The sequence below is a fragment of the Theropithecus gelada genome, chromosome 1, assembly GCF_003255815.1.
Source record: "Theropithecus gelada isolate Dixy chromosome 1, Tgel_1.0, whole genome shotgun sequence".
Classification (NCBI taxonomy): Eukaryota; Metazoa; Chordata; class Mammalia; order Primates; family Cercopithecidae; genus Theropithecus; species Theropithecus gelada.
This window is the reverse complement of record NC_037668.1, coordinates 22,989,540-23,013,580: the sequence shown is the minus strand read 5'-3', so window position 1 is coordinate 23,013,580 and position 24,041 is coordinate 22,989,540. Positions and strand designations below refer to the sequence as shown.

General features: G+C 45.8%; 1 protein-coding gene across 2 annotated transcripts in view; it reads left to right on the top strand.

The window, feature by feature from the left end:
- FCRL5 (Fc receptor like 5) overlaps nt 1-9,363 on the top strand; it is a 37,098-nt gene extending 27,735 nt beyond the window's left edge. Inside the window, exons 11-17 of one of the 2 annotated variants that reach the window (XM_025392674.1) lie at nt 1,368-1,643; nt 2,112-2,228; nt 2,906-2,933; nt 3,897-3,979; nt 4,182-4,250; nt 6,852-6,883; nt 6,961-9,363. In XM_025392674.1, the coding sequence (XP_025248459.1) occupies nt 1,368-1,643; nt 2,112-2,228; nt 2,906-2,933; nt 3,897-3,979; nt 4,182-4,250; nt 6,852-6,883; nt 6,961-7,050 (695 nt within the window). In that variant the 3' untranslated portion in view covers nt 7,051-9,363. The remainder of the gene's footprint in view (nt 1-1,367; nt 1,644-2,111; nt 2,229-2,905; nt 2,934-3,896; nt 3,980-4,181; nt 4,251-6,851; nt 6,884-6,960) is intronic. The other variant, XM_025392678.1, reaches the window with a different exon arrangement.
- Nucleotides 9,364-24,041: the final 14,678 nt, after the last annotated feature.

Sequence of the window (24,041 nt, the reverse complement as noted above, 5' to 3'; positions counted from 1 at the left end):
GCTGCCACAAAAGGAAATATTATTTCTTATTATCATCATGACCAATGTCATCATCATAAACACTCACTGAGCCTTCACCAGGTTCCAGGCTCTGTGCTAAATGCTTAATATGCAATATCTCATTTAATCATTAAGATAAACCTGTGAGGATAAATTTTAAGCCATTGTATTCCCTATTTGCAGAAAAGAAACTGAGGTTTAGAGAAGTGTAGTAACTAACTTGTGGTAACACAGCTAGCCAGGGTAAAGCCAGGTTGAAGCATGGTCCTCTCTAACTCTTAACATTAGTTTGAAACATGATGACATTTCCTCATCCATTGTGGCCACTTTTTAACACAGCATTTTAGTTTTTAGTAATTTGTTATTCTGAAAGAACACATGAATCTTTGTGATGAAAAAAAATCAAATAATACAAAAGGGCCAATATTGAAAAGTAAAGGTATCTTTCTACCTGCTCATAATCACTTCCTATGCACATACCCTCCAGACATAACCACTGTTAATTGTTTCATGTGTATGCTTCTAGAAATATTCTACAAACCTAAAGGTGTATAATTTTTACAAAGCTGGAATAATATTACACATATAGTTATGCCAGTTGCATTTTTTTAACTTAAAAATACATCCTGACTTTTGTTTAAGAAGTGCATCTTGGATATCATTCATATTTCATTACCCAATCTAGTAGGTGGTCTCTAATTTTCAGCTCTTATAAAAATGCTACAATAGAAATTCCTGTAGAAATATATTGGCATATTTTATGTCAGTATCCCTAAAGGAGATGGCCCTAGAAGTAGGATTTGAACTCCTGGGCTCATGTGATCCTCCTGCCTCAGACTCCCAAATCGCTGGGATTACAGGCATGAGTCACTACACCTGGCCTGCTAGAAGTAGATTTGTTGGGTCAAAGTTTATGTTCACTTTAAATTTTGTAGATATTGCCAAATTGCCATTCAAGGAAGTGTGTTAAATTAGTATGACCACCTAGGGCATATGTAGGTGCCTGTCTATCCACAAGCTAATCAGTATGATCAGTCTATTTAAGCTTTGCCAACCTGAAAAATAGAGAAGAGAATAGTACTGTATGGTTGTCTTTGTGTTTAGTTAATTAGTAATGAAGATGAGAATCTTTTTATATATTTATTGCTATTTGAAGTTTTCAGTGATTTATACACTTTCTACAGTTTTCTAATGGATATTTTTGTACACTGAAAAGGAATTAAGTCAAAGTAATTAGCTTTATCATCTGCATTTTAATCTACTTTTCAAGATTGAGATATGACTTTTTACATTTGTTTATAATACCTTTTGTTTCTTACAAATATGTTAGAAGCAGAAACGGTTGTTGACTTTTTGTTCTCTCTCAGTTCCGGTATCTCGCCCCATCCTCACCCTCAGGGCTCCCAGGGCCCAGGTTGCGGTGGGGGACCTGCTGGAGCTTCACTGTGAGGCCCTGAGAGGCTCTCCCCTGATCCTCTACCGGTTTTATCATGAGGATGTCACCCTAGGAAATAGCTCGGCCCTCTCTGGAGGAGCGTTCTTCAACCTCTCTCTGACTGCAGAACACTCTGGAAACTACTCCTGTGAGGCCGACAATGGTCTGGGGGCCCAGCGCAGTGAGACAGTGACACTTTATCTCACAGGTAAGTTTCCCATGCCTGGGCCACAGATGTGGACAAAATGTTTCCTCCGCGGACCCTCTGATAACCCTCACAGTGCTTGACCAGGAAGGCACTCCTCAGGGACAAGTAACACAGCTGGCAGCTCTCTAAACTGCTATATTTCCTGAAGTGCTCTGAAGTGATAGCGTTGGGGCTGAGAGCGCGGGTTGGCGGGCGGCGGGCAAGAGCATCACTGACTTTAGAGCTCCTCACTTGGCTGCCTCCTCTCTCACTGGCCATCGGCCACCCTGACCCTCGACACTTGCCTCAGGCACAGAGACGGCTTCCTTACAAAGATGGGTGTCATCTTCTGTGCCACACCAGCCCCTGCTTAGCTGCCGGGGCCCTGCTCACCTAGGTTCACCCTCAGGCCCAGGCAGCAGCTTCCGGGGACGGGTCGTTCCAGACAACAGCCTCTCCCCTGGCTCATGCACGGGGTCTCCCCCTCAGGGCTGACCGAGAACAGAAGTGGCCCTGTTGCCACGGGTGTCACCGGGGGTCTGCTCAGCCTAGCAGGCCTTGCTGCTGGGGCACTGCTGCTCTACTGCTGGCTCTCAAGAAAAGCAGGTGGGTGACTCTGGGTACACCTTGGCTTGAGTTCATGCCCTTCCCAGCAACGCTCCCTTGGGCCTCATGCTGCCTTTGTGACCATCCCAGGCTGGCAAGAGCTCATCTGCTCTGTCCCTCAATCCTTTTCCTTTCCCGCTGGGTCCTCCAGAATTGCTTTTACCAAATGCACAGCTTCCAAAACAGACCTATAAAGTGGAAGACGTCTTGATGAGATGTAGTTTATCCAACATCATAAACTGCAGAGTGTCTTCCTCTTGACCCTTACAAACCCCCCACCCACCCCACAATGAATGGGAAGGGGAGGAGAAAAACTCAGAGAAATAGAAATGAAAATAGAAACCAGATAGGATTTGGTAATTTTCCAAATTTTTAAATGTACACTATTTGTATAGCTGATCAAGTCAAGTTTTCCAGCCTGCAGCTACCAATCATTATCTTTAAAATCTCCAAGTTAAATGTTATGGATTGTGGACTCCTGTTTCACATCATAGCATACCCCTCTGGCAGGGTTAGCAGTTTTTGCCTAATCTGCTACGTCCCTGGGGCACAACAAAGAAGGATTCAACCTTCGGTGACAGCAAGTCCTGGCAGTTTCTAAGTAAGCCTTGCCTGAGCTGTGCCCCACTGAGGGTCTCTTCTCCCTGAATCCAATGTTCCTCTGCTTTCCTTTACAGGGAGAGAGCCTACCTCTGACCCCTGCAGGTAAGAGCTGAGCTGCATTCCTGTGTGATTAGTGAGATGTCCACAGGGTGGAAAAATGGAATTGAATCTGATGATTACCAAGAGCACAGTTTCCGCCAGGTGCTGCTGAGCTGGGGTGTGGCCACTACCTGTTGTACCTCCCTGGGGATATCTCAAGGCAATTCCCAGGACCTTTGTATCCACCCCCTTGGTGGTATAGGCTGTTATCTCATCAAGTATCAATTGCCTTTTCATTTATTAACCCACATCCTCGGACCATTGTTGGCTTGGTTGTCTGAGTGACCACTAAGACCACCAAGTCTTTCCATGTCTTGAGATGACGTTAGCTCAGTCAACCTAGAAATCTCTGGAGATGCTGATCTCATCAACACCTCTTGTGATAACAACCGAGAAGATGGAGCCACACAACTTGGCCACCCAGAGAGGTCACTCTGCCAGCAGGAGGTGGTCCCTATGAAGAAGGGGCCACCAACTTCTATCCCAAAGGCTGACTTTAGGAGCTGCAAAAAGGCTCACAGCTATCCCTGGGCAAGCCCATGACAGCAGCATCCAAACCATGCAGAGCACCTCTGAGCCTTCTGGTGACCGACCTCTCTGAGCATGCAGGCTTTGGAGCCAGCTTTGAGACTTGGCTCATCCCCTTTCTGGTTACATGATCTTCATAAGTCACTTTTTGGAGCCTCCGTTTGTTTCAGCTACAAAATGAGGATGACATAGAACTAACGTCATATTGTTATAAGCATCGGCACAGTGCCTGTTACATACTAAATGACCATAAAACCTGGAAACATAGATAATATGATTATGATTCATAATAGAATGCCCATGGGCCATTTGTCATGTACTTGTCCATGTTTCCAGGCCTGGCAGCCACCCTGCAGTAAGAAGTCACTCACTGGAAGTGATCATTATAGCTACTTTGTCAGGATTCCTAAGAAACATTCACTTTTCTCTGTCTCACAGGAGCCCTTCAGACTCGGAGTCCCAGGAGCCCACCTACCACAATGTACCAGCCTGGGAAGAGCTGCAACCAGTGTACAGTAATGGTGAGGCCCAGGGATCCTGCATTTGGCAGGAGCCAGAGGGCTGGTGTGGGAAACGGGTGGGGCAGGAGATGGGGAGGGACTATGCGGAGGCCTAGAGGGCTCTAGTCCTTCCAGAGAAGAGACTCTGGCTGGGGAAGGACGAAGTATCTCTAACAAGAGGCAAGAGCCTCAGCATCCTCTGAAACTTCAACTTCTTTCTAAGTAAATCCTAGAGGAGAAAATGTGGTTTACTCAGAAGTACAGATCATCCGAGAGAAAAAGAAACATGCAGGTAAGACCCAAGGATGTCTCTGTTCTGACCCACCCTCAACTTAGACAGTGTAGCTCCGTTTCTGCCTCCTCAGCAGATCTGAGCCAGACAGGCATAGAGCCGCCCCTCCCACTGGGTCACGGGGCTTCTTTACTTGTGCCTACGCTGCTTCAGGTGAATCCAAGCCTCCCCTGCACTCTCCTTTCCCCATTCTCTGCAGCGGGCCCCAGTATAACCTGAATAACAAAACGTTCTTTTTGGGCATTCACTTAACCTCTCAGAGCTTCAGTATCCCTATCCATAAACTGTGACTACTTCCCTACTGTCTTAGTCAGTTCTGGCTCCTGTAACAGAGTACCATAAACCAGGTGACTTAAAGAACTAGTATCTATTTCTCACAATTCGGGAGGCTGGAAGTCCAAGATCAAGGTGCCAGCAGGGTCAGGTTCTTAGTGAGGGCCCTATTCCCAGTTTCCAGACAGATGACTCCTTGCTGTATCCCCCACACAGCAGAGAGAAAGGGAGAGATCATCTCTCGTGTCTCATCATGATAATCATCATGACGTAATTGTCACCCAAAGGCTCCACCTCCAAATGTCATCACATTGGGGATTAGGTTTTAACCTATACATTTGGAGAGCAACACAAATATTTAGTCCACAGCACCCACCTACCTGTACTAGTTTCTGATTGCTGCTGTGACAAATTACCATAAACTTGGGGGGAGGAAGCAGTACACATTTTTCATCTTACAGCTCTGTGGGTCTGAAGTCTGACACCGGTCTCACTGGGCTAAAACCAAGGTGTTGGCAGGACTGTGTTCCTCCCTGGAGGCTCCAGGGGTGAATGTGATCTTGCCTTGTCAGCTTCTAGATCCCATCCATTTTCCTGGGCTGATATCTTCTTCCTTTCCCAAAGCCAGCAAAGTCACATTTCTCTAACCATTCTTCCATAGACAGGCCTCCCTCTGACCTCAGCTGAGAAAAGTCCTCGGGTTTTAGGGAGTCAGATGAGTATATTGGGCCCATCTGGATAACCCAGAAAAATCTCCCTGTCTCAGGGTCTGTAATCCTAATCACATCTGAAAGGTCCTCTTTTCCATTTAGGGTAATATAGTCACAGGTTGCAGCAATTAGGGTGTGACATCTTTGGGGCCACATGATGACAGCTGCCACGCTGTTTCATGGGGTAACTGTTAGGACTAAATAAGAAAATAGGTGTAGAAACGCTGTTGAAACTGCAGAGGGTTGAGCAGCTGTGACAATGACTACATGCTGGAGGTCTGGCTGTGTCATCAGCCCTCACTCACAGTCGGTGGTTTGAAATGAGGGAATCCCAGCCTGGCTGCCTCCTTCCTCTGAGCGGGAAAGAGGAACAAAGTCCTTCAGGGCAGACTTCTCTTTCTACCTCTGCTTCATAAAGAGTGCTGCGTGATTTTACCCAGTGTGCTTCCCTCTCTGGTTTTCCAATTTTTCTTACATAAAGTCAAATGAATTGTGTTTGTGCCTCATTCTTGGTTCTATCACACCCCTCTGAGACATGTGAACTCATTCACTCTTACAAGCCCCTTTGAGGAATGCGCTGTTACTCCTCCCATTTTACAGATAAGGAAACCAAGGCATAGACACCTTAAATGACTTGCCTGAAATCTTGTAGTCAATCACCAAACAGTCTTCTCCAGAGTCCAAACTCTGGACCAAACTCTGCTTCTTTGTGCAATTCCAGGGAGTCCTGATGTTCATTCCAAGCCAAAAGGGGAGAGCCTTGTCTGGAGAGTGTCATATTTCTCTCCAGTTTGATGATAATATAACAATAATAACTTATAATATATATTATGTGCTGAATAGTTCCTATTATGTGCCGGGTATAGTTCTGTAAGTGCAATAAGTAAATACACTATATTTGTATGGATAGCTTTTAGAACTATACCTGTAGCACTTATATAGAACTATGGCATGCATACATACGATAATAGAGAGAGAAAATGTATTGAATATAGCAATCAGGACTGTACCTGACACACAGAAACTTCTCAACACATGATAGATGATAGAAATAATATATGCACAGACACACCGATACATGTGCACACACATATGTGTAAACTCATGTAGCTTCACCACAACCTTGCAGGAAGAGGATATTTTTATTCCCATCATTTAGATGAGGCAACTGAGGCACAAGACGTTGAGTGACTTCCCCCAGCTACGGAGGTGACAAGGCAGGTGGCAGGCTCAGTTTCAAGTGGCCTAGACCCGGATGGAGTGTGCTGTCTAAAACTTGCACCTGCCACACCTTCCCAGAACATAATAATAATAATACCAATTATGCTCAAAGAACTAACAGGATAAAAGACAATGTCTTTCTCTTGGGAGCCTCTAGGCAGCTCAGAGTAGGCCACGAAGTGTGAAGGGGTGTTGAAGACGGGGTCTGTCAGTGCTGAGAGGCTGAGGGTGTTAGGAATGGAGCGGGACAGAGTGACCACCAACCAAGAGGAGCGGCTGACTCACCGCACAGAGGTAGAGCGGGCCTCCAGGAGGCTCAGGGCTGGCCTGACAGTGCAGGCGCAAGGGCAGAGCTCCGTGCCAGTCTTCACAACTGAACATTTTCTTCTTTCCACAGTGGCCTGTAACCCCAGGCATCTCAGGAACAAGGTGAGTCTCCCCCTCTGCATGGCCTCCCCCACCTCCAGGCCCACCCTGGTCCTCACACATGTGCCCTTGCCTCCTAGGGTTCCCGTATCATCTACTCTGAAGTGAAGGTGGCATCAACCCCAGCCTCCAGATGCCTGTTCTTGGCTTCCTCAGCTCCTCACAGATGAGTCCACACGTCTCTCCAACGGCTGTTTCAGCCCCTGCACCCCAAAGTTCCCCTTGGGGGAGAAGAAGCACTGAAGTGGGAAGATTTAGACTACCCCAGACCATATCTACGGGCCGTTGTTTCACACGTCCTCATTCTCAGTCTGACCAGAATGCAGGGCCCTGCTGGAGTTTCGCCTATTTCCTAGTTACAGCCCTGACTGGCAGGTTTTTTAATCCAGTGGCGAGGTGCTCCCACCCCAAGGCCCAGCATATCTCCTGGATTCCTTAGTGGGCTTCCGCTGCGGTGGGCTTCCGCTGTGGTTGCTATTCTAAATACTGCTCCCATCACACCCCACAGAGGGGGTCTTACCACACAAAGGGAGAGTGGACCTTCAGGAGATGCTGGGCTGGCCTAACAGCTCAGGTGCTCCTAAACTCCAACACAGAGTTCCTGCTTTGGGTGGACGCATTTCTCAATTGTCATCAGCCTGGTGGGGCTACTACAGTGTGCTGCCAAATGGGACAGCACACAGCCTGTGCACACGGCACATGTAATGGATCTCCCCACGGGGGCTCCATTTCACACTCCTCCACCTGTCTCAAACTCTAAGGTCGGCACTTGACACCAAGGTAACTTCTCTCCTGCTCATGTGTCAGTGTCTACCTGCCCAATAAGTGGCTTTCATATATCAGGTCCCAGGTACCTCCCATCCTAACAGAAGTAACCCAGCAAGTCAAGGCCAGGAGGACCAGGGGTGCAGACAGAACACATACTGGAACATAGGAGGTGCTCAATTACTATTTGACTGACTGAATGAATGAATGAATGAATGAGGAAGAAAACTGTGGGTAATCAAACTGGCATAAAATCCAGTGTGTTCCCTAGGAAATCCGGGAGGTAGTGTGGCTTCTCTGAGTAAGAAATAATGGAAGAGAAGGAGCTTGGACGAGGAAACTGTTCAGCAAGAGGAAGGGCTTCTCACACTTTCATGTGCTTGTGCATCACCTGAGGATCTGGTGAAAATACAGATACTGATTTGGTCAGTCTGCATAGAGCCTGAGACTGCCATTCTAACATGCTCCCAGGGGATGCTGATGCTGCTGGTCCTGGGACCACAGTGCATGCATGTGAGGCCCTGTAGGTCTCAGCAGAGGCCCATGGAGAGGCAGTGTGTGGCTCTGGCTGCCCAGGGCCTAACTCGGTTCACAAGGATCATGCTGCTCCCTGGCTAGCCCTTGGCCGCAGCACCACCAGCTGCTGTTGCTGAGAGAGCTTCTCCGTGACATGTTGGCTTTCATCAGCCACCCTGGGAAGAGGAAAGTAGCTGCCACTATCTTTGTTTCCCCACCTCAGGCCTCACACTTTCCCATGAAAAGAGTGAATATATACAACCCGAGCCCTCTCCATTCAGAGTTGTTCTCCCATCTCTGAGCAATGGGATGTTCTGTTCCACTTTTGTGATGTCCATCACATCTTGTCTTGATCTTTGCTCCCAGTGGATTGTACAGTGATCAATTCTAAGCCCCACGGCCCTGAAATAAAATCCTTCCAAGGGCATTGGAAGCTCACTCCACCTCCCACAAGGCTTTTCATGCTTCTAAGTGTCAGGGCCTTGCCCAGATAGAAAGATTGGGGTTGCTGCCCCAACCTTTCAAGGAGGAAAGCAGACACCTGAGACAGGAGCCTGTATGCAGCCTGGTGCAGCCTTGCAGAGTACAAGGCCAGAGGCATTTGTCATCACTACAAATATGCAACTAACACAGAAGTGGAGCAAAAGAAATGCATTCCCACTGAGGCCACATTTTTAGGCCTAGTCGAAAGTCAAGAAGGACAGCAGCAAGTGTAGGCTCAGGATTAAAGAAAAAAATCTGCTCACAGTCTATTCTGGAGGTCACATCACCAACAAAGCTCACATCCTCTGCAGCTCTGAGAAGGTGGAGGCACCAGGCTCACAAGAGGAAATTTAAAATTTCTCGTTGGGAAAGTAAGGTATCCCCAACCCAGAATGATAACTGCACAGTGGCAGAACAAACTCTACCCTAATGTGGGTGGGTCCCGTCCAGTCTGTTGAAGGCCTGAATATAACAAAAGGGCTGATTCTTCCTCAAGTAAGGGGGAGCTCCTGCTTTGGGCGGGGACATAAGTTTTTCTGCTTTCAGACGCAAACTGAAAAATGGCTCTTCTTGGCTCTAGAGCTTGCTGGCATTTGGACTGAAAGAAACTACACTATTTGGATCTCCTGGATCTCCAGCTTGCTGACTGCAGATCTAGGGATGTGTCAGCCTCTACAGTCACAAGAGCCAATTCATTCTAATAAACCAATCTCTCTGTATGTGTGCATGCGTGTGTGTGTGTATATATGTATATGTGTGTGTGTACACAGATGAGGTGTATATCTGTGTGCTTACCTCATGGGTGCATGTGTGTAGACACAAACACACACACACACACACACACAAGCACACACATCCTGTTGGTTCTGTTTCTCTAGAGAACCCTGACAAACACAACGATTAGCGAGGATATGAGAACCAAATGGGCGGGCTGAGCATCCGCTCTCGGGGCTGGACTTCCTGAGAGGAAGGCTTCCGTCTTTCAAACAGATTCATTTTTCTAGTTTGCCGCCTTGTGCTGGTCCTGAGTGAACAGGAAGGAGAAAGTGAGTAAATCCCCCATGCTCTAGCCTGGGATAGGACAGACCCAGCGAAATGGGTCTATCTGTAATTTAGAATGGACAAACAAAGAGCAAACCGCAGCCTCGAAGATAGTGTGGCCTGGAGTGGATTTGAGTTCTCGAGGGACAAAATCTCAACTGCCCAGCAGAGGTCTCAGGAGGCTCCACAGAGGCAGAATGCTTTCTTTAGGGGGATGGCCCCACCTGCTAGGAGAGCAGTACGGCTCTTGTGACTGCAGAGGCTGACGCATCCCTAGATCTGCAGTCAGCAAGCTGGAGCGCCAACAGTGTAGTTTCTTTCCGTCCAAATGGCAGCAAGCTCAAGACCCAAGAAGAGCCACTTTTCAGTTGGAGTCTGAAGGCTGAAAAGCTATGTCCCAGCCCGAGGCAGGAGGAGTTCCCCCTTACTAGAGGAAGAATCAGCTCTTTTGTTTTATTCAGACCTTCAACAGACTGGATGGGCCCCACCCACATTAGGGAGAGCAATCTGCTCTATTTAGTCTAGTTATTCACATGTTCATCTCACCCGGAGAGACCCTCACAAAACACTCAGAATCATGTTTGACCAAATGTCTGGACACTCTGTGGCCCAGTAAAGTTGACACACAAACTTAATCATCACAATCACAAAGGTGGTCTCTCGGCTCCACACATTTTTTTGGGTTGTTTCTCAGTTGGGTCAGATCTCTGAGCTGTTACTTTTAGGGTCTCCTCAAAGAGAAGAGAGGCTCGGCTTCCCTCACGTTTGTGGTTAAAAGAAAGCTATTCCAAGATTATGCCCACTTCCTCTTTTTGTTTTGTCTTTTGTCGCTTCTGAAAGTCCACCTGTCTCTTTGACAACTAGCTGACCTGTTTCATGTCTCCTAATTTTATCTCAACTAGCCAACCTTATTGTCCTTCCCCTCTTCCAATCTCCTCTGATTGGTACTGCCCACTCAACAGAGAGCTGGCCGTAAGAATAACTACTACGTATTAAGGAATTAATGTGTCATACCTTATGCTAAGCTTTTTGCATAAATTATCTTATTTAGGGTGCATAACAGGCCTATGCAATATGTATCCATTACTGTCCCTGTTCTCAGAACCAAGCCGAGTTCGGCTGCATTTTCTCAAGGCCCGATAATGAGAAGCAGACAAACTAGGAAAGAAGGGAATTTATTGCTGTAACCAGATATAGTGAGGCCAGAGATAATTCCATCAGTCCAACTCAAAGTGTTACAATTTTCTTAGTGCTTATATAGGTTGGGGTTATGTGCTTATGTGCAGTATAGCATTTGCTTAAGTCTGTTAGTAACTAATTTTGTTTCAACTAGAAAGTCAGAGGCAAAAAAAAAAAAAAAGAGCTTGCTAAGTCCAATTAAAAGGCCCCCAGTACCTTCAAAACCGTCTACTGTGGTACTGGAGTGATTATTTCTATCTTATCTCCTTTACGGCTTGGTCCGGAGAGCTGTCTTAGACTCTCCAATGAATCTATTCAAAGAGCTGCCTCTGTTACCTTGACCCGTCTCAGATTTCATTGACCAGAGACAGGTCCTCACTCTAGGAATGTATGACTGTTGGTCCAGAGACCTGCCTTAGACTCTCCAATGAATCTATTCAAACAGCTGCCTCTGTTACCTTGACTCGTCTCAGATTTCATTGACCAGAGACAGGTCCTGGCACCAGGAATGTGTGACTGTCTCTATGATTTTGGCTTGCTCCAGGTTAGGGAGAAGCCCATGCAAGACTTCTACTGACCGTATGTTTCATTTCCAGCTTTGACGTCTGGGCACCGCTTTCCCTAGGTTTAACTGTTTGCTCAATGTTAAGGCAGTGCTGTGGAAATGTGTGTGTGTCGCTGGGGTGCTATGCAGGCCTGTCTGTGTGATTGTCATGCAGGCCTGTGTGTGATTGTCATGCAGGCCTGTCTGTGTGATTATCAGGGAAAACTGACCTGCCACATCCCTGTTTTACAGATGATGTAACTGAGACTTAACGAAATTAGTTTAGCCTAAGACCACACAATAGTAAGTCAGAGCTAGAACTGTGCATCCCCAGAGTCCACGCTTAGTCACTTTGCCAAATGTCCTCCGTGAGTATTGCGGGCCACAGAGTCCTATTTGGGGAGAGGCATTTGTGAAGTAGGAAAAGAGCACATGAGACTTGGAGCTGGAAGGCCTGGCTCCTGTACAGGCCACTAGCCGTTGCTGTTTAGCCTTTGTGAGCTCTGGTTACCTCGTGTATAAAACTGGAAAAGAAATAACAGCTGCTTGACTGAATTATGTATGGAAGGAGGTAAGGTTTGAGTAAACACCATGCAGATGTTCTTGGAAGCAGGTGGGGAGGTGCCTGTGTTTGCTGCAAAGTTTGCATTGCTTTCTGTTTGCCTTTGTTTGTCCCTCCCCGATCATTACAGTGAAGCAGCTGCTGAATTGCAAAAGCATACTTCAGAAGAAAATGATGGAAAATAACCTGGTATTCTTTTTAATGTGAGAGGAATGGGAGCTGTGGGAATACATGAATTCAGCATTTCATGGATTACACAGCAGAAGACATGGGAGAGTAAGGCTGAGAGGCTGGTGCCACTCACTTGCCTGCCTTCCATCTGACCAGGCTGCGCTCTCTGTCAGGGTCACTGTCCCCTGGCCTCACCAAAAATAGAATGAGCACTGCACGGGAAAGGAAGGAGGAGGTGCTGTGGCCATAACCATAGGGTAACGGAGGTGCAGGGCGGGTCAGGGAATGGCTCAGAAGGACCCTCCCCAGCTGGCCCAAGGACTCCACGCTTCAGGTTTTGGGGTGTGGGAGTGGCCAGGGAGGGGTAATTGTCTAATTTTCAAGTCTTATTATTAGAGAAGACCTTAAAGGGCATCCTCTTCTTGTACTTTTCTCATGTTTAGGCCCCTCTACAGCATCCATGCTGAGACATCAGCCAGCCTATGCTGGAATGCCTCCTGGGTCAGAGAGTTCAGCACCTCACCTGGCCTGAAATCACCGAAGGTTAGAGCTGGAAGGGGCCCTTGGGACTGTCAGGCCCTGCCCATGCTCATGCTTCCTGTCACCCTTCTTATACTCTGAAAGTGACCTCCCTGTCACTCTTACCCTTAAGGAGAGTCTGCTCCTTGTACTTATTAGCCAAACTGCCTCTTTCAAGTGTCACATTCAATAGCTAAACCGTGGGGCAAGGCAGTGTGGGAGCTCCTCCACTCTCCTCACTATCATTTGCAAATTCCTTCACTAAGTATGTGTTCTTATTTAGTGTGAATTCATATTCAGTGCCTACAACTGAGAATTGCTGAGAAGTCATCAAGAAGACCCACCTTGTCACTATGCACATCCTCAGTTCTGCCTACAGCTGAGAATTCTTATTCATATGTATTCATATTCCGTACCTGCAACTGAGTCAAGTGCTTGCTGTACTAAGTACTTGGAATACATTGGTAAACAAGGCAGATTTAAAAAATTCTGCCCTCAAGGAGCTGACATTCTAGCAGGGAAAACAGACAGTGAACATAAACATGATAAATATGTAACTTACGTCAAAATTTAAAAGGTGGCATGCGCCATGAAAAAGAAGAAATAGAGCCAAATAGGGGGATTAGGATGCCCGAGGAGGCTGCAACAATAAAGAGTGGCCAGGGAAGTCCTCACGGAGAAGGTGATCTGAACGAAAGCATGAAAGTTTCCATGGCCATTTGGACAGCCCATGGGTGTCGGAGGGAGGAGTGCCCCAAGAAGAGGGTATAAAATAGGATCACACCCAACAAGTCTGGGGCTAGACAGCAGAGAGCCACGTGGAGGCACGGAGGGCAGTTAGGAGACCACTACACGATCCAGGTGAGAGATTATGACAGTTGAGATGAGGGTGAAGGTCGTGGGGTCAGAAGTGATGGAATACTGGGCATATCTTGAAGCTAGAATATCCAGAATTTTCTGATGGATGAACTGAAGATTCAAGAGAAAGAAACGAAACAACATGATTCCACAATATTTGGCCTGAGATTCTAGAAGGATGGCAACTCCGTCCTGAGGTGGAGAACGCTGTGGGAGAAGATCAGGAGTTTGGTTTTGAGCAAGTTGCACTTGAGATGCGCATTGGACATGTAGGTGGAGATGTCAAGGAGACAGTCAGCAATGGAAGGCTGGATTCAGGAGGGAGCTCTGGAGATGTACGTGTCAGTCATTGGCATCAAGGATGGCCTGAGGGCATCAAGTGTGTGCACAGTGATGAGGTGGGCCTTCTTGACTACTTCAGAAACATGTTTTGGCTGCCAATTCAGGATGGCCAAATGAACACCAAAATGTTAGCTTTATCATTTATTGGCCATTGTCCTAACAGTACATATATTGTCTCACCCCATCTCAAAATAACTTGCAAGAGAGTTGTATTGTTCCCATTTTACAGATGAAGATGCCACAGTGCTGAGATCCAGTTGTCCAAGACCACAGGATTAATACGAAGCAAGGTTTCAAACTCAGGAGGCCCACTCTTAACCACCATGTTATGCTAACGTAGCACATGTTCCAGCAAATCTAAACTTAAGCAATAAAAATAAAATCCAAGAAAGAAAATGTCACAAGATCCATGAGAATGTAGGACTCAGATGTGCCACAAAAAAATCCAAGCTGACAGCTACACAGCAGCCCCAGAAAACAATGCATCCAAAAATCAGAGGACCTGGTGAAGATTGTGCCACTTCCACCAGAGCAAGTCACTTCCACTCCAGAAATTGTAGAAATAAGAACACAAAATAAAGATTCTACGCAGGTCTTGGTCGACTCTAAACAATCAGATGAGATATGTTATTCTTCTATAAAAATTACAGCAAGTAGAATGACAATTAGAAACCCAGGGAAAACAAGACAGTCTAAGAAAGTCATGGTTCAAATTTGATGCAACAAAAGTGTGGGTAACTGTGGATAATTAATGGAGTGGAGAAAAGAGACCTTCATTCACAGAACATTCTCCTCTGAGTGCCCAAGGTTTAATTACATAGTATTTTATTTCCTTTTCTGTGGGCCTAATCACAGTACTTGGTTCTGCAGTGAATCGTGTTTATATAATCATAATGCCGTAAATACTGTTTAAGGGTTTTCAATTTTTAGAATCAACTTCAAGCACAGAACACTTAATTATGGCTACTTCAGTATTCAACTTCTATAAACATGTGCAACAGAAAAGTGATATTATGGCTGATAGAAATCTGGAGGTGAAGAGCAGAGGAAAGTCTACATGCACTAACTCTGTGTGTGTGTGTGAGTGTGTGTGTTTGTGCAGTGGAGAATCAATATAGACTTTTTCTAAAAATAATACATCAAAAAATTGAGATTTGACTGGGTGCGGTGGCTCACAGCTGTAATCGCAACACTTTAGGAGACCAAGGCGGGTGAATCATTTGAGCCAGGAGTTTGAGACCAACCTGGTCAACATGGTAAAACTCCGTCTCTACTAAAGATACAAAAATTAGCCAGACATGGTGGCACGCACCTGTAATCCCAGCTACTTGGGAGGCTGAGGCAGGAGAATTGCTTGAACCCGGGAGGTGGAGGTTGCAGTGAGCCGAAATTACTCCACTGCACTCCAGCCTAGGCGAGAGAGTGAGACTCTGTCTCAAGAAAAAAAAAAAAGAAATTGAAATTTAAGTACTTTTTTTAAAGCATAAATCTATCCATTAGAAGAACCTAGTCATATTACAGATTGAAACCAGGAAGTAAAGGGGACAGGATGACAGGAAAGCCCTACAATGTCCTAAATTCTTGATCTTTCCTACAATGCAGTTAATAGACACCATCTAACATAGTTTGGATATGTGTTCTTGCCCAAATGTCATTTTAAAATGTAATCCCCAGTGTTGGAGGTGGGGCCCAGTGGGAGGTGATTACACCTCTGGGGCAGATTTCTCATGAATGGTTTAGCACCATCCCCCTTGGTAATGCCCTCACAATAGTGAGCTATTGTGAGACCTGGTTGTTTACAAGTGTATGGCATCTCCCCCTACACTCTTCCTCTCTCTCTTGCTCCCGCTATGGCCATGTGATGCACCTGCTCCCACTTTGCCTTCGGTCATGATGGTAAGTTTCCGGAAGCCTCCCGAGAAGCCGAGCAGATGCCAGCATCATGCCTCCTGTGCAGCCTGCAGAGCCATGAGCCGATTAAACCTCTTTTCTTTTTAAATTACCCAGTCTCAAACATGACTTTATAGCAAGAGAGAATGGACTAATACACTATCTAAAGTGGGTAAATCAAGGATTTACACGTATTATGTTATTTATATTTGTGTGCTGACCAGATAACTAAAAACAGAAAACGCTAATCACAGGAGTCAACACAACCTATAGGGAGGAGAAACTTTACTTTTTATTGTATGTCTGTACCAGCTGTTTGAATTTTTAAACGTGAGCACATATCCTTTAGCCACATATGTGCCTATTTAACGTGGAGCCTTCTTCTTCCACATTGAACTCAAGTACAGCCTCAGTTCTAACTAATGGCCAATAGGTGTCACTAGGTCCCCAGGCTGTGCGGGGCTCTGAGCAGAGTAGCCAGGAGAGCTGACTGCTCTGTCTCTTTGGGACCCTGACAGGGAATGGGGCAAAGGGAGGCAGCAGCTGGAGGCCAGTGGCTTGCCAGCAGCAGAGCTGGCATTCTCCACATAGCTGCAGTTCTCAGGGCATGGGCAGCCCCAGATGGCACCATCACGGGGAAAATGTCCCAATGGAGGCAGTTCACAGAAGGCTGGGCCAGGCCAACGTGCATTAAGAGGGCAGAGACTGTGAGAAAGCAAAGGAAGTCAGTCGTGAGAAAACAGAAACTGAAGCAGAGAGCAGTACTTGCATCAAGCGAGAGTGCCTGACCCAACTTCCCTAGAACCGCCACGTGCCAACTTTGTGACTGCAGCAAGCTGCTTAGCCCAGGAGAGCTGAGCATCCTCACCTGGGAGTGGGATAAGAGCAGTACCCACCCCGCACAGTTCTGAAGACTAAAATATTCATAAACATTTTAGAAACTGCTTCTTAGTTTGGCAATTTCCTATAAAGTTAAGAATACAATTCCTGTACAAGCCAGAAAATCCCCCCAGGTTTTACCCAAATGAAATGAAATCTGAAATTCACAGAAGAACCTATACATGTACATTTTTAGCAGTTTTGTTTATACTCACCCAAAACTGGAAACAACCCAAATATCCCTTAACAGGGAAATGGATAAACAAATTGGACAAATTCCATACAATGGAATCCTTCTCAGCAATTATAAAAGGGAGCAAATTCAAGAAACATATGACTTGTGTTGCAGGACTTTTCCTTAGTTCAGCTAAAAATGGGGTTCTTTGTCCCATGGACACGAAAATTCAGGCTCACAGACAATTTAAATGGTGAGTAAGACAGGTTTTTATTGACTTAAAAGGAAGAAAAGGGGCAAATAGGAGCTCTTGGGAGGACAGGGCCTGCTGGAGGGCTTCCTTCCCAACCTTCAAATCCCAGGTTCCACACAGGAAGAGGAGGGGCCCGAGTCCTCCCCACAAAGGCTGTGAACTTCTGTGGCTCCACCCCATTGTGCAGGCTGGTTAGAGTTTTTCCGGGGAGCCCCCTCCCACCCGACTGTCTCATTCCCCTTTCTAAAGAAGTACATCTAACTACTGTTAGATTAAGGATAAGGATGAAGACCCAGCTTAACTGCCTTCTGCTGACAGGGGACGCTGTTTTGGGGAAACAACAGTCAGAGCTCCCTCAAAGGTCTATTTAAGGTTTCCCAGCAGAAGGGGACATTGTCAGAGGCTCCAGTTGCATGACTGGATTTTGATGGCCTGAAGGCAAGAAGAGACAAACCAGGTTATTAGAAAACATGTATCAAAATGAAACAAGGGGAGGGTTAAGGACAGTTCTAAAATTCCGAGGCTTTTTACCGGTTTGCACAGGAAGAGGGAGGCCAAAAGCCCAATTGGTTAAAATACTTTACTCTTGTCAGCATGTTGCGCTCCTGGGTTTCCTTCTCCTGAGCCCAATCCTAAGCCAACCAGTTTAAGGCCTGGGAAATTAACTCTTTCCAGTTTGTAGGATGCATCTGAAGGGAGTGTCTTGTAGTACAGAGACACAATTACCTATTAGTGAAGAGAGGACAGAGAAGGAGAAAGGAAAAAAAGAGGCACCAGTTAAATGAGTCCTAGAGGTTCAGGATGCATTCAAAAGGGGTATAGACTGAAGATGAATGGCTACCCATCAAGAAAGAGGGGAGCAGGCATCCCTGGTTCACTTCTCTTCCTAGCAGATACCCGGGATACGTGAGGGAAAGAAGGAAGAGCGTCCTCTTTCCTCTTCCGTCCTTCCATCCCTGAGTTCCAGTGACCTTGGAAGGTCCTGCCATGAGTGACAAAGAGGCTTGCACCCATGAAGCAGGGGACCTTGTGGGTGGGAATCATCCACTCTTACCCACATATGTCCTATCTCCCCTGCTGTCAGTAGCCTTGGAATTCCCTAGATCTCATTTATGCCATGGATACTAATGTGGCCTTTATCCATGAAATAGGAAGCTTGGGGTTGGCTTAATTGGCAGGAATCAGTCATGCTCACCTGCGCTCTGACTTTTAGCCTTTGTAGTTGACTGCCTCTGGATCCCTTAGATCCAGTTCTCCTTCTTAGAGCATTGACCTGAAGCTTGCAGTTGAATTTGGGACAAAAATGTGTCTCGGGGGGTTGCATGGACTCCTTCTCATAAGCCGAATATTAAGGTGAAACTGTGGAACTGAGTCCTTCTCCAACAAGGAAGAGAAAAAGATGCCTTGTGACACACCCAGATAACTGGTGGCTATAGTTATCCCTGCGAAGATTTGAGGGTACTGCATCTTTTGACTTCCCTTAAAAAAAATGCTTGATTCAAGCACTTGTCTTTCTTTAGGCCAAATTAATTAGAGCTCTTTTTACAGACATTACATACAATACACACACGAAGAGGCAGAAGAAAACCCAGTCCACACGAGATTCTTTTTCACAATGAAAAACTTTATGGAGAGTACAAACAGTGATAGTTGTGGGGCTTGGCCTAGTAAAACTACTTCTAAAAAAACAAAAAAACAAAACCAAAAAATGTGCTAAATGTGCTTAAAACTTAACTGTTGACAGGGTAGAGAAGAGGGTAAAAAAAGAGAATAGTTTAAAAATGCCTGGGGAAGAATCTCTTATTCTTAGGCAAGTGGTTCCTCCACCAAGAGAAAAGCTTAATTACTGTCCAATGGAGCTGAACCCCTTGACCAGGGAAGGAGAAGGCTCCAGCGGCTTGTGGGAAAATGCCAGCCAGCAGGCTGTGTGAGACCCTTGGGCCATGCATCCCAGCCCTGGCAGGGAGGGGAGAGCAGCGGGGAGCTGTTGCTCGCCAGTGGGTCCTGAAAAGAGAAGGAAAAGGCCATTAAAATCCCAGGAGCTAAGGTGGTTAGGTGTAAGGTTTTGCCTACCCTCAGGAGTCTGAGAATGAAAAGGCTTAGAGCAACAGTGAGTTTTTGAGTCCCCATTTCACTCACTGCTTTTCTAGCCCAATGTTGGGCACCAAAAATGTTGCAGAACTTTTCCTTAGTTCAGCTAAAAACAAAGTTCTTTGTCCCACAGCCATGAAAATTCAGGCTTGCAGACAATTTAAATGGTAAGTAAGACAGGGTTGTATTGGGTGAAAAGAAGAAAATGGGCAAGGAAGAACTCTTGGAAGGTCAGAGTCCTGCTGGAGCATCTCCCTCCCACCCTTCAAATCCCAGGTTCCACACAGGAAGAAGAGGGCCCCAACTCCTCCCCACTGCAAAGGGTGCAAAATTCTGTGGCTCCACCCAGTGTGCAGGCTGGTTGGAGTATTTCTGGGGAGCCCCCTGCCATCTGTCTGTCTCACATGGATGACTCTCAAATGCATTATGCCAAGCAAAAGAAGCTGTTCTCATAAGACTGCAAACTGTGTGATTCCATTCTCGTGATACTCTTACAAGACAAAACTAGAGGGACAGCAAACACACCAGTGGCTGCCAGAGACCATGGTAGAAAACGAGATTCACAACCAAGGGACATAAGAGAAGACGTTGTGGTCAGAAATGACTCTGACTTCCTGGTCGTCACTCCTGCCCCCACATGGCATGTGACTTGTCTCAGCTCCCCAAGGCTTAAGGTGCTATCCTGGGAAGCAGTGGGTTTCTCCTTCCCTAGAATTACCCAAGCAGAGGCTGGAGGAACTCTTAGCAGAGAGGTGACAGAAGTCCTGAAAGCTTTTGCCACTGACAGACAATAAATGCATATTTCACCACTGACCCTAAGACATGCAATAACTCTAGTTCTTTCTTTCTCCCCTCTCCTCCTATCCCCTCTTCTTCCTGTCTGTTATCTTCTTTTCTGTGGGTGGGGCCCAGCAATCTGTGGTTCAACAGGCCTTTCAGGTGATTCTGATACAGCCTAGAGTTTGAGAGTCACTGCCTTAGGGACTAGAACAGACGTGCTCCAAATTGCAAACAGGGAAAAGATTGCACCTTTGTGACGATGACGGAGCCAAAGGTGGCCTTGTACTTAATGTGTCATAACATGTGCAGTTGGAGGCTCAGGAGTTCGAGCCACAGATTTACAGAGCAAACTCAATGAGAACGTAGGTGCAACGCCCACAAACATCCTCAGAAGGGTGAAGCCTTTCAACTATGATGCCATCAGGAAAAATCCACAGAGGCCAGGAAGAAGGGTGATGGCAACATAAAGTTGTTTCAAACAAATGTGATAAAATCAGTAAGGTCATGGGTAAAATGCAGTTAAGAGGTTATGACATATTCATCCCAAGTATGATCATGACCAAAGTCCTATTTACAAAGAGGAGATTTATGGGGATCCTGAGATAAGAAGAACCTGTGTTCAAAAGAGATATTTAAAAACAAAAACTGATGGTTCTACAGACCTGAGAATGGGGTTAACAAGACAGTTCTCATTAAATGAAGGAGGCAGCCTAATAAATTAAGGGGATCATGAGGCCTCTGGATTCCAGGCTTTCCAGAATTGGGAAAGATCAGATGCAAATGGTTTCTTCATTTTGATTCTCAGCCATTATTCGAAGCCTTTCCTTAGAATCAGGTGCCTGGCCTTGTGGTCTCCATGCTGCAGGCCCTGGACCTTAGCTATCTGTGGCAGGTTCTGTTCCCTGGGCATGTTGTGCTGCGGGACCTGACCATCCTCTTCATGTTTGATTTCCTGCTCCTGTGTGAGCTGCCTAAACTTGACAGGAGTTTCCTTGTGACACTGCATCCTTTTTCCTGAGAGCACGCTGACCTTTGGCCCCATTTGGGGAACCTCTGGCAACATTGCAGAGCAGAAATAAATGAAATTCCAGGCATTCCACTTGGAAGCAGGGATGGTCTGTCTGGAGACACAGGTGGGTCTGAAATCCTGCAAAGATTGGAAGGGCTTCGTGTGGCCTAGGAATGATGACAGGTTTGTGGGTCTTAACTGTGACCACCATCTGGAGACACACTCTAAGAACAGAAGTTGAGTGTGCAGGCTCTGCAGACAGATGCCCAGTTCTGTCACTTTCTAGCTGGGTGTGCCTGGAGAACTTATGAAAAGTAGTTTCACATCTTTCTAAAATGGGAATATGAATATATTAATGGTACCTACTGTTATAGGGCCAATAGGTTCCTATGACTGCTGTGCAGTAACAAACCAATTACACTAGGTCAGCAGGGTTTGCAGCAGAGAAAGAGTTTAATGATCACAGGGCACCGAGTGAGGAGATAGACGAAGATCCTCAAATCCATCTCCCTGAGAAGTTCTGGGCAGGGTTTTTTAAGGATATCGTGGAGGGTGAGAGGCCAGAAAGCTGGGGTTGTTGGTTGTTCGGGGTAAGGGGGAAGAAATAATCAGCAATTGGAAACTGCACATTTTGGTGAGTCAGCTGCTCCTGGGATCATTCAGACTCACTGAGTCAGTAGTTTCATCAGTATGCAAGACCTGAGGGAATATCTCAAAGGGAAAACGTAACATTTCAAGTTGTTATTTATAGAGCAGTTGATAGGAACTATAATCCATAAGAGGATCTATGTGATTCTGAGGCAATAGGCACCAAACAACTGTGGGGAAGCAGTCAGAGAGCAGCAGACCTCATGATTAGTGCCGAAGGTGCTACAAGCTCGGTTTACTTTTGCTTCTCCCCTCTTCTTCTCCCTGTCCCCAGTCCCAGGATTCAGGAAGACAATTATGAGAGTTCAGAGGTGTTGGTGGCTGCATGATGCTGCAGGCAACTTTTTCAGGATGGCCTTGAGCTTGGGTGGGAGAGCAGGCATGGTAATGGGAATGGGTCAGGCCCAGGCTGCTTAGGACAGAGCATTGTAAAGACCATGATGACCTTTAGAATTCTGTAATCAGTGGATTTGACCATTCATAAAATGCCTGAAGTTCTGTAGCACGTAGCAATTCACAAACTTACAAATACAAAAAAAAAAATTGCATTGTGTGTTCTGTGAGGTTGGTGTATTGTAGATGGCTTAGCTAGTGAGTGAGCCTAGCAGACTGCCAAGTGATCCTAAAATCATGGCTTAGTGGCTCTCTAGTGGTGTACATTGTTGAACCACTCTAATTGTTAGAAATGCCTTCCTGAAAACTTTCTTACTCTAAAAGTCATTTGTTTCTACATTCTGTTCCTAGTATACGAAGTGTCATCCCTTCCTCCATAAAGTTGCTGCAAATACCTGAACAGCTACAGTGTGGAACAGGTCAATTATGGGAGACACCAGGGACTGGTAGGCCCTCATTTCAACACCGCGTCAGAGGGATCCAGAGACTTATCTAAAGGAGAACCTGTTTGTCATTGAAATCGTCCGCCATTCAATGAAGTTGCGGTTCTGACTTGAACCACTAGGTGTCACTGACGCTATGCGTGGCAGACACTAGTGTGAGGGCCGAGAATGAGTCCTCTGTTAAAAGTGAAACATGCCCTTTGAACCCCAATTTTGACTTAAATTGCTTTATTATCACATTACTCAAAGGCATACAAATACAAAATCTATACACTGTATGCTTAGCTCAAAATAATAAAATTAAAAGTGTAGAAATAGAAACAAAGCAATAAAATTCAAGTTAATTTAATGTGCTAGGTAATGTTATTCTACTGGAACTAAATGAGTGATTTGGAGTTTTTAACATCACTAATGTGCATTCATATTGTTTTGGTCTACTGGTCATGGACTTAAGTCTATTTACTACACATATGATGGACCATCATTTGAGTCATTTTTAAAACTTTTACTTAAAAACTAGCTATTTTTAAAATCTTCAACCCATCCTTTCAGGTGCCAATAAATTGAAGAATACAACTCCAACAATTCAATTCAATTGTACCCCATTTTACACAATCCCTTGCTGTATTGATTCTTTATAATGCTAATTGTCTTTGAAATATTTCCCTAAAAGAGTTATATGTAAATACAAACTATTATGGTAGCTACTATTATTTTCTTTGTGTCCTTCAGTGAATGAGAGCTAGCCCGACCTTGGAGAGCAGAAGCTACAGGTCTGCTCCATCCTTCCTGACACCTTCACCAGGTGCAACTTGAGTCAAACAGTGCAGCTGCTTCACCCCTGCCCTGCAGGTCCCTGTGGTCTTAAGGCCTCAACACCTGCCTCCACCAGCTTTGTCATCAGAGGCAACAAACCCCATAACCATGAGCTGCTGACACTGGGTCTCAACTATGAGGCCAAATACGTGGGTTACCCTCCCTGCCCTGCTCGACTCCGCTCAGCTATCGCAGGTCTGGGCCTTCAGGCGCGAACTCTGAAAGGAGTCTTAAGCAGAACAGCATCATATCCTGGGAGCACACCTGGGAAGCTGGGAGTCCATGTGTGGGTTCCATCCTTTCCCAGTCTCTGCAAACCAACGTATAAGGAGAAGAGTCCCATTAATTCACCCAAGCTCCAGGTCTTTCCCGCAGTGGAACTGCACACCAGAAACGTGAGGATGCAGCTGGCCATCTGTTAGAAGAATTCCCAAGCACTCCATTGTAATTACAGGTCTCTCTAACATCTGCAGTGGGAGCTGATCTGCATTGAGTAAGCATCTCAAGAGTGAAGAATGGCTCGATGCCAAGTGAACCCAAATCTCAGCCCTACAACAGCCAAGATACCCTGCTCTGTCTTTTGTTTCAGGAAACAAACTTTGTAGCTTCTGTAGAGCTCTTCATCCTTACCCAAGAAATTCTCCCAGAAGGGTTTGCAGTGAGTATGCTGTTTTCTTTCTTTCTTTTTCTTTCTTTCTTTCTCTTTCTCTCTCTCTCCCTCCCTCCATCTCTCTCTTTTTCTTTCTTTCTTTCTTTCTTTCTTTCTTTCTTTCTTTCTTTCTTTCTTTCTTTCTTTCTTTCTTT